The sequence below is a fragment of the Octopus sinensis genome, linkage group LG7, assembly GCF_006345805.1.
Source record: "Octopus sinensis linkage group LG7, ASM634580v1, whole genome shotgun sequence".
Lineage (NCBI taxonomy): Eukaryota > Metazoa > Mollusca > Cephalopoda > Octopoda > Octopodidae > Octopus > Octopus sinensis.
In genome coordinates this window covers 39,888,933-39,905,999 of record NC_043003.1, presented here as the reverse complement: position 1 = coordinate 39,905,999, position 17,067 = coordinate 39,888,933, and the positions used below count along the sequence as shown (strand labels likewise).

The window sequence follows — 17,067 nt, the reverse complement described above, 5'->3', positions numbered from 1 at the left end:
AAATTTACACACACACATGAACATGCATGTAGGCATGTGTATTTAATATATATATATACATATCAAATATTATATTTTTGTTGAGTCATTCTCTTGCTACTCCCAAGTGTCACCTGTGGGTGCACAGGATCTCTACTATAGAATTAAGTACCCCTTTTTTTCCAACAGTTAACACTAAACAGATTACACACACAAAGAAGATGGGTTGAGACCCACATTCTCCCCCTCCTCCTCAGCTCTTGACTTATTTTCCAAGTTTTTACTCAAAACTTTCTCCACGTGAAAAAGCTTACAGAAGGATCAGAGGATTACAACAACAACAATAACACAGATATAAAGGTGGATGAGGATGAGAAAGAGGAGATCAAGATCAGTTTGAACAAAAGTCATGTGTCATAATTGTTGCTCAGTCCAAGGTCAGCCCTGACTGAACAGACCTATGATCAAAGGAGTTCTAACCATGACCATCCCATCTTTTTTTTTTGTATGTCAGGGACTACATTGTCCAAAGAATCTTTCTTCATGAAACACAATGGTGCGATTTGAGTGTGACCTGGCTACTACTTCTAGCAGGCCATGTAACCAAAATCGATGATGAAGAGTGACAGAAAAGAGGGGTACTTTTAGAATAAAAAATAACAAAAATATTTTTTTTTTTTAAATTAAGAAATTAGAAATATAACAAAAGTCCTTTGAAAGGTTTGTGATGATGTCGTTCAGCCCAGATTGGGCAGATCTTTTATCATAAGACATTCCAGCTGTGATCATCCTGTCTATTCAGGAGTATTCACGATTACATTCTTTTTGTTTTTCTAAAACAGTAGAGTGTGATATGAGGGTAACAGGCTGCAGTTTCTATTAGATTATGCATCCCCGATGATGATGGTAATAGAGATCAATAAGGAGGGTGGTGAGTGTAGGGCCACAAATACAGTGTGTGTGTGTGTGTGCAGGGGGTTATATGAAAGAGAGAAAAAGGGATATAGAAAAACAACTGACACACACACATACATACACAGACACACCAATACAATTATGTATGCACAGAATCACAAATTCAGTATGTGTTTGTGATTCTCACAAACTTGTGTACAGCATCACACACACACACAGAGTATTCCAAACACGCGCGCGCACACACACACACACACACACACACACACACACAGGTACACCAAAATCACATACACAAGCACACACAATAATGCAACACACGCAATTACAAACACAAACAGAATATTTACTTCAATCAAAATATTCACCTCTGAAATATATGATGAAACATCTCATCATTATCAATGTAAACTCCACCACCACCACCGCCACTCCTATCCCCATCCTAACCATCATCACCATCACCATCACCCCTGCCAACCACCACCCTATCATCATCATCATCACCATCAATACATAGTTTCTTTTTATTATTATTATATTTTATTTACAACCAACAGTTTATCAAGATGTCCGCTTTTTGTATGTTTGTGTGTATGCATGTGAGAGTGTGCGTCTGTATGGGCATGTGTATGTGTGTGGTGGGATGGGCGTGGCCATACCCTACAACTCCACCACCACCACCACTGCTCCAGAATGCCACCTCCACCACATCACATCACACAGTATCACAATGTCCATCACCTTAACCAATCAAACTCCACCTACGACCACCACCGCCACAACCGCCTTTGTCCTCTACATGTCCATCAACACCACCATCACCACTATCATTTATCTCACCCTCCTACTACTACCCACACGTTAGATAGATAGTTACAGAGAGAGAGAGAGAAAGGTAAGATGGTGAATGTGGAATGGTATCAGAGGTCAAAGTGTGTGAGTACGTGTGGAAGGAGTGAGGTTAGGGTAGGCAAAGGTGTAGCAGTACAAAAAAATGTATGTAAAAAAAAAAAAATCTTTAAAAAAAGAGGGGGTAGAAAGAGGAGGAAGAGAGAAGTCATTTCTCTTTCTTTTATGGGAAGGTGTTTTTTTTGTTTTGTTTTGTTTGTTTTTTCTCTCCATTTTTTTTTGTTTTGTTTTCAGTTGAAGTGGAATTTGAACTGAAAACCTCCTCCACTTTCAAAGGGATTGAAACCCTGATGCCAGAAAGGTCCGCCACCATGTTCGTTCTGATTTTCCGGATCCAATGGATCTTCACCGTGATCAAACTTTTGACGCTTCTCTGTAAAAAAAAGAAAAGACAGGGAGAAATTATGAGTCACTTTAAATATTAATACACAAGCTGGCACTGTGCCGCCAAAAATGCTTGCTAATTGTAGTATTTTACATATAAGGTGTAGAAGTGGCTGTGTGGTAAGTAGCTTGCTTATGAACCACATGGTTCCAGGCTCAGTCCCACTGTGACGCACCTTGGGCTGACCAAAGCCTTGTGAGCAGATTTGGTAAAAGGAAACTGAAAGAAACCTGTCGTATATATGTATATGTGTATATATATATATATATATATATATATATATATATATATGTTTATGTGTCTGTGTTTGTCCCCCCAACATCGCTTGACAACCGATGCTGGTGTGTTTACTTCCCCGTAACTTTGGGTAGTGATCTCACTTTATATGGTGAATGTGGTAAAGAAAGAAAGTGAGAAAGAGAGAGAGAGAGAGCAAGAGAGAAAATGTCTTGTGAGGCGAGAGATTGCTGGGGAGTGGATGTGAGTGTGAATCTACATGAGCATTTAAACATTCTTAGTGCCGTCACCAAACACTCACCAGGATTGGTCAAAACCTCTTTGGCAGCAGCAATATCAATGAAGTGTTGCTGTGCATTCTTTTTGTCCTCTTCATTATCATATTTATCAGGGTGCCATTTCACAGCCAGCTTTCTGTATGCCCTTAGTATCGTACGTTTGTCTGCATTCCTGGCAAAAATATTATCATAACATAGAGATTGTACAAATCCTTACATAAATTTAAGGCAGCATAAACTATGTAACATTAAAGCCTATGAAAATCAACATATAACAGACTACAAGTTATACAAACACTTATAACTACAGTACAAGTTATGTAAATCTCCAAATATTGAGTAAAGGCCCCCTTCGGTCATGAATGACCATGGGATTGCACCTAGAAAGTTCCCCTCCAAGGTACAAGTTTGGGCAAGGTTGTTTATGGAAGACCACCAGTCACCTCTGCATACCAGCCTCTCCCTCTCCAAGCCATCAATGTCATCCAAGGGAAAGGCAAAGACTGATACAGCTTGGTACCAGTGACATTGCAACTCATTTCTACAGCTGAGTGGACTGGAGCAATGTGAAATAAAGTGTCTTGCTCAAGAGCACAACACACTGCCCGTTCCGGGAATCAAACTCACTACCTCATGATTGTGAGCCCAATGCTCTAACGACTAAACACTGATCCTGCAGCATCTGCTATATAAATCTCCATAGATTAAAGTCATATACAGTCCTACAGTATATTACAATATGCACAAATGCATATAGTTATTAAATACAAGTCTTCACTGACTACATGTGACACACAGCTATAGAGCCAATGCTTATGCATATCTATAAAGTATGTACACATTCTAGGCAATATAAATTCCTATAGATGCGTTTCAACCTTTTAGCATTTAATCTAGCCATATCCTGCCCAAATATTCTGTTTTATGTTAAAACTGATCAGGTTCAATCTCTCACACCTACCCTACAATGTCATTCTAAAAATATAACAAACATACCATCAAATTCTTGAAGCTACAAGATAATGCATGATTAATTCAAAATAATGAGAATAAGTAAGCATTTGATTTGACAAGCAAATCTGAATGCTAAAGTGTTAAATACATGACAACCTATACAAAAGCCATAGACATTTCTTCATCTTCATTATGATCTGTTGATGCACAACAGCATATACAAAATCTAACATCTACATTTTGACTTATTCAAAAGCTTACAGAAGGGTATATAAACTTCTTTAGCTACAGTACAGACAATACAAATTGCATATATCCTATATGCAATTTGTATTGTCTGTATTGTAGCTACAGAAGTTTATATATAAAAACAGAGAGAAGATGAGAGAGAGAAGAGGAAAAGAGAGAGTGGGCAGGAGACAAAGTGGAAGAGAGAGAGAGAAAGAGAATGAAACCAACCTTCGTACACCAAGGATTTTATAATAATCTCTTCTTTTTGATTGCTTAAGAATTTTTTTAGCTTTCTCCAGACCTTCTTGGACTCTATGTGATTCTGAGTCGATATTCTGTGCTTGTTGGTAATCGTTAACCGCTATAGAGGAATGGAAAAAAGGAACTAAGTTGTGATATGGAATTACAATGAAGGACAAAATGTAACGAAAATGAGTGTAGACAATATCTTTTCCTACTCTAGGCACAAGGCCAAAATGTTTGGGGAGGGGGCCAGTCAATTAGATCAACCCCCTTCCCCTTCATACGCAAAAAAAAAAAAATGGCCATGCCTGTTCTAGACCTTACAATGGACACTCAGTCATACAACAAACAATTTCCTCTTATACACCTCAGCTGTTTGCAGCCTTCACTGATGATCAAACCACTTACCGTCGTTGTACTGGGTGGCTTTAATATAAGCTTCAGCTCGGTCGCAATAAGCATCCACATTGTTGGAGTCTATTGTGAGAACTTCACTACACTTCTTGATTGCCTCTTTTTCAAAGCCAGCCTTTGTTAAAATAAAAAGAAAATATTTATATGAAAGTGTTTCACATTACAACTAATCAATGGTTAACCTTTAACAACCCCTTTAGCATTCATATTATTCAGTGAAATGTAATGCTTATGTATTCACATCATTTTGAATTCATCATGCATTATCTTGCATGATGTGACTGTTTACTTTTAAAATGACATTGTAGGCTAGATGGAAGAGGCCAGATCTGAACATAAAACAAGTTTTGGGTTGTCCGGAAAGTTTGTGCCAATTTTTAAAGGAAAGAAAACATTCAATAAATACTTGCCATTACATTTTTAATCAACCAAATATGAACCATTATGTTGCATAATGTGTCTCCATCTTCCCTTTAATTTGAAAATACCCTCTTCCCAGAATTGAGGTGGTTTCATGGCAAAGAATTCATCAAGGTATCTTTTTACGTCATCCATGGAATTGAAATTTTTACCATTAAGACTATTCTGCAGAGACCTGAATAAGTGGAAATCTGAAGGAGCAATATCTGGTGAATATGGAGGGTGGGGTAACATATCCCAGCCGAGCTGCAGCAATTTTTGTCTGGTTCCCAAAGCATCAAGTGCCGAAAATGAACTTTCTTATCTTCCATTTTAAAGGGTTACAGAATTAACACAGGTTATAGGAACATAAACCTTCCTCCATGAAAAGATAGCTTAAACTGTGCTCTAAATGGAGGTGTAGTCAAATCCTATTTTATGGACTCAACCATATTCTAAAATAAGATGAAAGGTAAGCTACTATAAATTGGCACGAACTTTCCGGACAACCCAGTAGAATATTTGGGCCAGATATGGCTAGTTTAACCTTTTAGCATTTAAACTGACCATATCCAGTCCAAATATTCTACCTGTTTTATACACAAACCAAATAGATCTGATCTCTCACACCTACTCTACAATGTCATTTTAAAAAGCATGCAATCATCTCATCGAAATTTTGAAGCTATCAGATATTATATTATTAATTCCAAACAATGTGCATAAATAAGCATTACATTTGACAGAGTAATCTGAATGCTACAGAGTTAAATGTGAAAAGGTTACAATGACAATATTTAAACAACAGATATTGAAGCAAAGCATGTCATTTACATGACATGGAATAAGAGACTAATATTTTGAGCAGTAACCTTTAATCTTTAATTCCTGTAATGAGAATTTATGCACTTGACTCTTGAGAGCTTAGATTCCCATAATCAGCCTCTGTATGGTGACTCAACCTGCTAGAAATATCAGCCAAACCTCCCTCGAATCACATCCTACAATTTATTAGACCTTTCACTTTGTATGAGCAATTTTCTTTAAGGTAAACAATCTACTTATATACACTGTGTTAGCCAACATTTGCGAAAGTGCAGATTGTGGAATCAGCTTGGATTTTTAATCCCTTCTTATTTGATTTGTGTATGTGTACATATATGTGTGTGTGAATATATATATATATATATATATTATATATATATATATATATATATATATTAGAAGAAATGAGGTACTCAGAAGATCGGATGGTTTATATTTACAGATATTTATTTGTATATTCCATTTTTTATATATATATCATATCACTTAGATCATTAGTGCTTTCTAATGATCTAAGTGATATGATATATATATAAAAAATGGAATATACAAATAAATATCTGTAAATATAACCATCCGATCTTCTAGTACCTCATTTCTCTAATATATAATACCTGTACATCATCTCCAAACCTTCCAATATATATATATATATATATATATATATATACACACACATATACGTGTGTGTATGTATATTTGTACATGTGCATGTTGTATATATGTACATTGTGTGTGTGTTTATATATATATATATGTATGTATGTACACTGAAGGTGCATGGCTCAGTGGTTAGAGTGTTGGGCTCGCAATCATGAAGTGGTGAGTTTGATTCCCAGACTGAGCTGTATGTTGTGTTCTTGAGCAAGACACTTTATTCCATGTTGCTCCAGTTCACTCAGCTATAGAAATGAGTTGCGAAGTCACTGGTGCCAAGCTGTATCAGCCTTTGCCTTTCCCTTGGATAACATCAGTGGCATAGAGAGTGCAGGCTGGTATGCATGGGCAACTCCTGATCTTCCATAAACAACCTTGCCTGGACTTGTACCTCTGAGGGGAACTCATCATCATCATCATCATCATCATTTAGCGTCCGTTTTCCATGCTAGCATGGGTTGGACGGTTCTACTGGGGTCTGTGAAGCCAGAAGGCTTCATCAGGCCCAGTCAAATCTGGCAGTGTTTCTACGGCTGGATGCCCTTCCTAACGCCAACCACTCCGTGAGTGTAGTGGGTGCTTTTTACGTGCCACCCGCACTGGTGCCAGACAGAGCTGGAAAACGGCCACGAACGGATGGTGCTTTTTATGTGCCACCGGCACGAGGGCCAGGCGAGGCTGGCAACGGACACGAAACGGGGCAGTGCTGGCAATGGTCGCGAAACGGAAAGTTCTCTTACATGCCACCGGCACTGGTAACACATCTGCAATTTCCATTGATCGATTTCGATTCTGATCCTCACTTGCCTCAATGGGTCTTCACAAGCAGAGTTTCGACATGCCACCGGCACTGGTAGCACATCCGCAATTTCCATTCTGATCCTCACTTGCCTCAACACGTCTTCACAAGTAGAGTTTTGTGTCCCAAGAAGGGAAGGTATGCATACGTAGGCTGGCTCCATCCCATGTAGAAGGCCACGGGTTGTGGACTCACTTGTCCTGCCGGGTCTTCTCGCGCAGTGTAATCCCATGGTCAGTCATGACAGAAGGAAATCTTTACCCTTTATATATGTATATTATACACACACACACACATACACACCAAATGAGACTAAAAGAGAAAGAAGGTAAGTAGAGGTGAAATAGAAATGCAAGGAATTGATGAAAAAAAAACAAAAATGTCAAACAAGAATGCAAAAAACAGAAAAAAGTCACTTACTTTGGAATTACAATGACAAAGGAAGGACTTGCCCTTTAGAATAAATTGTTGATTTTTATTCTCCATTTCAAGAATTTGATTAGCTTTTTGGATACATTCTTCATAAGATTGTGAGTTTGCTTGTTCTTGTGCTGCATTAATAAGTTTTACCAATTTCTTCACCTTCTTATAATGCTGGAAGCAGTCTTTATGATCAGGGTCTAACTTTAAGCATTCACGGATTTGACTGAAATGAATGGCAGGAATTAATGTCAGGAATTACTGACAGAAATTAAGAGCAGAAAATAAAACCAGAAGATAACAACAGAAATAGATAAACAAAATAAAATATAATTTTTTCAAAGTCAGTTTTGCAAATCAGTTTTACTATTTCTTATGAGTAACTCTATTTGGAATTTGAAAACAGCAAAGAATATATCTTAGACGGAAAGAGGGAAGGAGAGAGAAAGAAAAAGAAAGAGGGGAAGAGAGAAAAAGAGGGGAACAGAAAGAGATGGGAGAAAGACAGGAAGAGAGAAAGATAGAGTGGAGAGAGATGGGGTATGAGAAAAAGAAAGAGTGAAAATGATAAAACAAAATTTTTGTTTTTGCAGATTTACATTAATTTTTCTTTGCTAGCATGAATGAAATGGTTTATATGTTGAGGTGATTGTTTTTATCGTTGGTTGGATTAATTTCTGGTCACTAATCCATTCAAATGTGAAGAAAAAGGTCATAGAACATGTTTTTGGCTGGTTGAACAAACTGAGCAAAGAGGGGTGCCTTGCTGTGGTGCACAATAGAAAAAAAGGATCTCAAAATATCTAAGCTTATACCCATGTAGTCTTACACAGGTCAGGGGTATGTCAAGTCACAAATGGTTAGGAACAATTACTGCAAAATGGCTTTTAACCATTTATTGGGCAAGCTCAAACCTTAATCCAGCTCTATGTATTATGCACAATTGCTTGCCCACCTTACTTGCATTACCAACATCGCCTTACTAGCACTTGTGCTGGTGGCATGGGAAAAACAACATTCAAGCAAGGTCATTGCCAGTGCCGCTGGACTGGCTCCTATGTAGGTCGCCCGTAAAAAACACCACTTGAGCGTGGCCATTGCCAGTACTGCCTGACTGGTCCTCGAGCCGGTGGCATGTAAAAGCACCCACTACACTCTCGGAGTGGTTGGCATTAGGAAGGATATCCAGCTGTAGAAACTCTGCCAGATCAGATTGGAGCCTGGTGCAGCCATCTGGTTCACCAGTCCTCAGTCAAATCGTCCAACCCATACTAGCATGGAAAACAGACGTTAAACAATGATGAATTTGCTTAACTAACATTTGGTTTCAGTCTAACTAAAGAGTTGTGTACTGAACAGAATGCAAAAAAAAAATTTGCTTCAAGATAACCGCAAGCATCTATAGCTATATGGAAAACAGCAACACACACACACAAAGACTTAATTAACTGTAAACTTTTTCCTTGCAGACAGGCTTTATGGATGTTTGGCTTTTATTATTTTCATAGAGTTATGAGATGACAGCAGTCAGTGCCTCTTCATATGGAAACCATGGTGGACTCATATATAGTGCAAGCCAAACTTTGGGACTGGTTAGTGAATCACGAAAAGAACAAGCATGTTCTTCCTCTACAGCTGCTGAGGCACCTTTTATCAAGCCTGTTTCTTTGTTCATTTACAGAATCTTCTCCACCAGTCGAGCCCTTTAAGTTTAATGATGCTCACATATCTATAGGATAACTCCCACCTAACTAAGAGTAATTCACACATACACACAAGCAAACATAATCATCATCATCATTATTAATGTTTGTTTTCCATGCAGGCATGGGTTGGATGGCTTGATAGGAACTGGCAAGGCCAGGGGCTGCACCAGGTTCCATAGTCTATTTAGGCTAGGTTTCTACAGCTGGATGCCCTTCCTAATGCCAACCACTTTACAGAGTGTAATGAGTGCTTTTGACATGGTACCACCATCAGGGCTTTTTATATGGCACCAGTACCCACACCAATGCTTTTTACATGACACCTTGGTTTTAGGATCTCAGTTGTGTTGTGGTGGGTAGGTCTTGTTGAGCACAAATGCTAAATATATAGATGTATGAAGGATCCAGAAGGGAGCAACTACATTCTGACAACTCACCTGAGAGAGTCATCTGCTTCCCCCAATTGATAATGTAAAAGACTGAGTTTCAAAAAGGCAGCTGTATTATCATTGCGTAATTTCGTAGTTGGACGGATGTCGTGGATTGCTTTTAACAAATCGCCTAGAGCAATGTAGCATTCAGACCGAATCTCCTTCAGTTCTGGGCTCCATGGACAAACCTGCAACAGGTGAAGGGTTATAGCATGATCAAGATGTAAAATTTAAAAAAAAAAATAAATAAAAAACACAAAATCTGTATTCTAACTGCAATCTATACATACTGGCAACAAGATTAAATCTTACAGTTCTGAAGTTCAAATCACATCTAATTACACCAAACTCAAAGCTTTACTTAATGTGATTGGTCCGATAACAAACTATATTTTATATTGAAGAGATGACAATTCATGATACCAGTGTACCATAACTCTGGGCCACAGACATCCTGAGGGCCCAAATTTTATATAAGGATTTAAATTCTCACAGGTGAAGTCATTACAGTGAACAACAATCGTGCTGTCCATACTTGTTGACAATATGTTCAGAACCTCAAATCACATGAAGTTGCAATTAGCTTTTTACATTTTTCGAATCTATCACTAGCTTCATTAAAAGGAACAAACTATAACTCAGATATGGGATGTTCCTAGCCTTAAGTTTGAATCCTGCCAAGATTGTCTCTTACCTGTATCAAGGTAAGAAGATATACTGCTTGGAAATTTAACATTATGGAAAATTAGAGAAGTTCACGATACATAAACTACTTTGGATGTATCAAAAACTAAAAGAAATTACATAAACTCAAAAACAATTTATATATATATATATATAAGAGGGAATTTTACCACTGTGGAAACCCTTATGCTAGAAGATCCGCTATGGTCTTAACCACTAAGAATTGTTCACCCTCATTTTAATTTTAATATATATATATATATAGGAAGCTGATAGTCATGACCAGTCAGAGAATGATCTTAAGAATCAATTTCCTAAAAATATATTACTACTCAAATGTTTTAGAGTATGCTTCTTTTCAGATATATGAATTACTGACTATATATATATATATATATATATGTGTGTGTATGTATGTAAGTATATATATATATATATATATATATATATAAAATAAACACAAAATAATAAATTCAAATATCGAGTATAAAATAAAACAAAAACATGAAACTGAAAAGAGATGATTTAATAAGGACAACAACCAAGATGTGAAAAAAATAAAATCACTAACCTCAATGGCTTTTGTTAAGTGATCTATGGCTGCCTGATGGTCACCGCTCTTGTATCTGGCTTTTGCTTCAGATATCTCTGCTTTTAGGGGGTCAATCAAGTCTAATTGTTTCTGGGCTTGGCTGTGATTGGGGTCAAATTTCAACTATACGAAACAAACATAAAAAGGAGATTAAAGACATATACAGGAAAGCCTGTGGATCCCATACTTTTCTAAAATGGGGTTTACAGACAACACAGGGATCTACAAAATGATGTTCACCGAAACACCTAAAGTCAGTTTTATATCAAGGGTGATTTTAATCAAACAACATCGTTAATTACCTTCAACAATCAGATGAAGGGAGTGGAAACAAAGAAGTTCAAACAAAACTCTATGCAAATATAATCACACTTCCACCCAATACCAACACTCATACTCCATCTCTCATGAGTCTCTTGACTCCAACACATTACCTGCCAAATATGCCTACTCCCAGGAGTGCCTGTGTGGTAAGTAGCTTGCTTATGAACCACATGGTTCTGGGTTCAGTCCCATTGCGTGGCACCTTGGGCAAGTGTCTTCTATAGCTTAGGGTCGACCAAAGCCTTCTGAGTGGATTTGGTCGACGGAAACTGAAAGAAGTTCGTCGTATATATGTTTATATATATATATACATGTGTGTGTGTATATGTTTGTGTGTCTGTGTTTGTCCCCCCAACATCGCTTGGTGTGTTTACGTCTCCGTAACTTAGCAGTTCGGCAAAAGAGACCAACAGAATAAGTACTAGGCTTACAAAGAATAAGTCTTGCGGTCGATTTGCTTGACTAAAAGGCGGTGCTCCAACATGGCCACAGTCAAATGACTGAAACAAGTAAAAGAGTAAAAGAGACTGACTTGCTACACCTGACAACACCATATACCCATACCAACATGCTATAACTTACACGAACAAAAACTACACTGCATAACACAACATACCCACACTGACACACACTACAACTCACAACACATACCCAAACATGAGCCAAAGTAGGGGAACTCCACATGATAACTTGCTCTGCACCCAAGTCTCCCTCAAATCCCAGGCCCAGAATATTATCTTAAAACAAAACAAGGGAACATTGGATAAAATTGTCCAGTAACTGAAAAAGTACTGGATGTTCATAGCTACAATGCCTTTAAGCAAAAAGTGTAACCTCTCGAAAGAGTTGTTCTTCACTCCTGCTCCAGAGCGTCGGCTGTGGGGTTACTCCGAAAAGCTCTATCTGCAACGATTTCATCTCAATTGAAGGAGAGGGGCTTTTTCCGTCCGGGTTGCGGATCCATGGAATAAGCTGCCGGACGAGATAGTGAAGATGCCAACGACCGCTCGGTTCAAAGTCTCTCTTGACCAGAAATGGCCTGAACTCTTTGCATGAACACCACTCTGTACATAACTCCATGTCCCCCTACATGGCCTTGCTTTTTGAGCCAAAAAATTAACTAAACTTAACTTTTGGTAAATCTGAGTTAATCTGTATTAAAATATCAACTACAACTTACCCAGGGTACAAATTGCTGCATATTACATCATCACAAGCTGCACACAGGTCACTTACACAATGAAACCAAAATACTCATAATGAAAGACTTCCTGGATATATGAGGAGCCAGTTTGTGGCTGCAACAAGCTCACAGCCCTTGCCAGAAAATACATGTTCAATCATCTTCAGACATCTAGATACATCTCAATCACACTAGAACACTACTATAACATTATTTTTAAAATGCAGCCTCATTAATTCAGATCTTTTCCCTTTCAATTAGCAAATCGAGAAATTAATATTTTGTAACTTTCAAACTTCCGACACTAGTAGAATGTGTCATATAAAACATCTTTTACTCTTAGTGTTATTGAGAAAATTTTCTATTTTCGAAGTTATTTCGTGTTAAAGTTGTTGTATTTCAGTAATTTCAACCAATCAATGATGTGTATCCAGCTGAATAAAATTACTGCTGTTGTTTGTCAACAACAACTTCCAGCTATGTATATTTCGTTTGTCACTGTTATTTATGACATATTTCATCTCAGTTAGGTTTGTATGAATAAACAAGTGTATCTGAAGCATGTTTACTTCATGGCACCACCATAATCGTTCGTGCATTTCTACTGCTTTTAGTTTTCTATTTCCTTTTTTTCAGCTATTATTTTCAGAAAGACTTTTTTGTCCCCCTCCCCCTCCAATATTTTCATTTTTTTCACTTTTTTCCATAACCCCAACCCTAACCCTAAAACCCTAAAACTAGTACAAACGCACTAACGATGTCATAAATAACAGTAACAAACAAAATATACACTGCCGATAGTTGTTGTTGATAAACAATGGCAGTAATTTTATTCAGCTGTATACACGTCACTGATTGGTTGAAATTACCTAAATACAAAAAATTTAACATGAAATAACTTTGAAAATAGAAAATTTTCTCAACAACACTAAGAGCAAAAGATGTTTTATAGGACACATTCTACCAGTGTTGGAAGTTTGAAAGTGTTTAGTTACAAAAAATTAATTTCTCAATCTGCCGTTGAAAGGGAAAAGATCCATTAATTCTAAACACTGTACATCAATTGGAAGGTACATCAATAGTAAGTGAAAAGGAGCAATAACTCTTGTGCACCAACCAAGCTCACATTTACCAACTTTAGTGTATTTACCACCAGGAAAACCTCTACAAGCTCGCTTGACCAGCTAGAAATAGCAGCAAAATCTCCCTAAAAATCACAACCTACTATCTGAAGAAGGGAAGGATACATCAGCTAATGTAGTCCTAATGTATCTAAATAAAAGACGTAATGGAATGCTTTTGGTAATAAGTCTGTTGAATCAGAGTTGATCTGGAACTAAAAAACAACTATATAGGAACACTCAATGAAGAAAATTGCAAAAGGCCAAGACTGCCATAAGTCATCTTGAATGAGAAATCATTGCATTTTAGAGGGTATAATGTGGTGTTCAATCAGGTGGAAACATGATGCTTTTGGAATACTGAATCTGTGAATCACATCTCATAGTTCAACCAACTTTCTACAAGCTATAAATCTGACATGAAACAGTAAAGGCATTGTCAAAGATTGGTACATGAAGTGTGTGTCAGCAGATCTCACTATAATTAACTACTACTGGTAGTTTATTACAAATAAACACACAAATAAAGAATGTAATACTTACCACAGTCGTATAGTCATCCTTTGCTTCATCTAACTGTCCCTGTTTTAGTAGGACATTACCTCGCTGCATACGAGCCTACAAGGGGAGGAAAGCAATAATGAAAAGAATTTGAAAGGGGAGTAAAGGGAATTAATAAAGGAAAAGATGAATAATGTAATATATAATGTAAAATATGTAATGAAGACAATACAGATATAAGAAATGAACTTCTCTTGCTGCTGTACAAAATACATGAGTGTAAAGAGGTATTTCTTATTGCTCTTATTTCTTATGTCCTGAGTTCAAATCCAATCAAAGTCAATTTTACCTTCCATCTTTTCAGGGTCGTTAAAAATGAAGTACCAGTCAAGAACTGAGTTCTGTAATCGACTAACCGGCTTCCCTTAAAATTGCTGGGCTTCTGCCAATATTGAAACCATTATTCATTTTGTTATTATTTTTGTTAAGGCAGCAAGTTGGAAGAATCATTAGCATGCCGGACAAATGCTGAGCAGGATTTCATTCAGCTTTACATTCTGAGTTCAAATTCCACCGAGGTTGACTTTGCCTTTCATCCTTTCAGAGTTGATGAAATAAGCACCAGTCGAGCACTGGAGTCAAAGTAATCAACTTCCCTCTCCCCGTCTCCCTTCAAAAACTGCTGGTCTTGTGCCGAAATTTGAAACCATTATTATTATTATTACTATTACTATTATTATTATTACTATTAATATTATTATTATTACTATTACTATTATTATTATTACTATTAATATTATTATTATTACTATTACTATTATTATTAATAGGGCGGCGAGCCAGCAGAATTGTTAGCACACTAGACGAAATGCTTAGTGGTATTTCACCCATCACTACATTCTGAGTTCAAATTCCACCAGGGTCGACTTTGCTTTTCATCCTTTTGGGATTGATAAAATGAGTACCAGTTGAGTACTGGGGTTGATGTGATCGACTTATCCCCACTGCCAAAATAGCTGCCCTTGTGGCAAAATTTGAAACCATTATTATTATTATTATTATTATTATTATTAAGCTGGCAGAATTGTTACCACACTGGACAAGATGCTTAGTAGCATTTCTTCCAACTTTATGCTCCGAGTTCAAATTCTGCCATGGTCAACTTTGCTTTTCATTCTTTCGGGGTCATTAAATTAAGCACCAATCAAGTACTAGAGTCGATGTAATTGACTAGCCCCATCCCACCAAATTTCAGCCTCTGTCCCTATAGTAGAAAGAATTATTATCATTGTTTATTCCATCTCCTACCATGCCATGTACATTGACAACATCAAACAAAATATCAAGAACACAATGAGTGAATTATGCAAGCCAAATGTTAAAATAAACAACTTACAGCATTAAAATTTGGTTTCAGTTCCAAAACTCTATCCAAGTCTGGTTGAGCAGACCGAGATTTACCCAATGCTAAGAACACTGTAGCTCTTTTGTAATAAGTTAAATAGTTGGATGGGTCACCCTCTGGAAACAGAAAAAAATATATATATTTAGTGGTAAAAAGCTATAGAATAAAACCATTTCCACCCCACTTTTCTTTTTCTTTTTAACATCAGTGAAAAGGTCTACTTTTATTACATCCATATTTCCATGCTACTTTGGAAAAATAATTGTTAAAAATTAAAATCACCCTAAAAAGAAAGCAATAAACGGCGGTAGAAACATTAGCACGCCACACGAAATGCTTAGCGGTATTTCATCTGCCATTACGTTCTGAGTTCAAATTCTGCCGAGGTTAACCAAAATTTTTTTTTGAAATAAATTAAAAAAAATTTTTTTTAATTTCTTTTTCCATAAGTCATGTAAATTCTCATGTGTAGAATACAAATTTGCAAAAATTTTCTGAAAATTCCAAAAAATAGAAAAGTCATGAGGAATTATATGGCATGCATGAAGTAGAATTCGGCAAAAATTCCAACTATCAATTAGCAAAATAGCTTATTCTTTAAAAAAAATAGATCTGCAAGAAAGAGGAAAACACATACAGTTTTTCATTAAAACTTAAACTACATTAGCATTAGTTGCTTTCCTTGCCTTTGTGTTTTACAGAAGACATGAAAATATTTTGCTTTTGCAAGCAAATAAACGATTAGATCACATATTCTACATATGACAACTGAATAGACATATATAGGTTACATTTTCTAATGGTATTTTTGGCAGCTGATCAATCTCATTGAATAATCATATTATGATGTGTTTACAAATATTTTCACTTGTATAATGTCAAGCTGCTTCCCTTCATCAATAATCTGAATAACTGGTAACATGAAACGCAAAGTAATGATCCAAGACGCTTCAGCTTCTAAACATAGAAATATTTTACTTTATGTATGAAGTACATTTTCCTTTTCATGTGTAAACGCACACACAAAATATTATAGTATCATGATAGCCAAATTACCAAAAGGTTTCATGACAAATGGAGAGGCAAATCCAGCAATCATCAGAAATGGATGAATGAAACATGGCCTGGTCTTTTCCTACTATAGGCCTGAAAGCGCCACATTTAGAAATTAGATTGCTCAAACTGACTCTCCATTTCTGACTTACCATGTAAAATGTACTCATGTTGGTGCCATGTAAAACGCACTCATGCCAGTGCCATGTGACAGTGCACTCATGCTGGTGGCACATAAAAAAAGCGCCCAGTACACACTGTATAGTAGTTGGCATTAGCAAGGGCATCCAGCCATAGAAACTATGCCAAAAGAGACAACTGGAGCCTGGACAGTCCTCCGGTTGGCCAGCTCCTGTCAAACCATCCAACCCATGCCAGCATGGAAATGAATGTTAAATGATGATGATGATATACACACA

The 17,067-nt window shown here is 36.9% G+C and overlaps 1 protein-coding gene across 1 annotated transcript in view; it reads right to left on the bottom strand.

The window, feature by feature from the left end:
- Positions 1–695: 695 nt before the first annotated feature.
- The window catches only part of LOC115213934 (dnaJ homolog subfamily C member 3), a 31,226-nt gene continuing 14,854 nt past the window's right edge, over positions 696–17,067 (bottom strand). The window contains exons 3-11 of the mRNA XM_029782933.2: positions 15,587–15,711; positions 14,233–14,307; positions 11,041–11,184; positions 9,792–9,973; positions 7,649–7,874; positions 4,543–4,663; positions 4,120–4,252; positions 2,730–2,878; positions 696–2,179 (exon numbers count right to left, since the gene is read on the bottom strand). Coding sequence (XP_029638793.1) covers positions 2,037–2,179; positions 2,730–2,878; positions 4,120–4,252; positions 4,543–4,663; positions 7,649–7,874; positions 9,792–9,973; positions 11,041–11,184; positions 14,233–14,307; positions 15,587–15,711 — 1,298 coding nt within the window. The 3' untranslated portion in view covers positions 696–2,036. The remainder of the gene's footprint in view (positions 2,180–2,729; positions 2,879–4,119; positions 4,253–4,542; positions 4,664–7,648; positions 7,875–9,791; positions 9,974–11,040; positions 11,185–14,232; positions 14,308–15,586; positions 15,712–17,067) is intronic.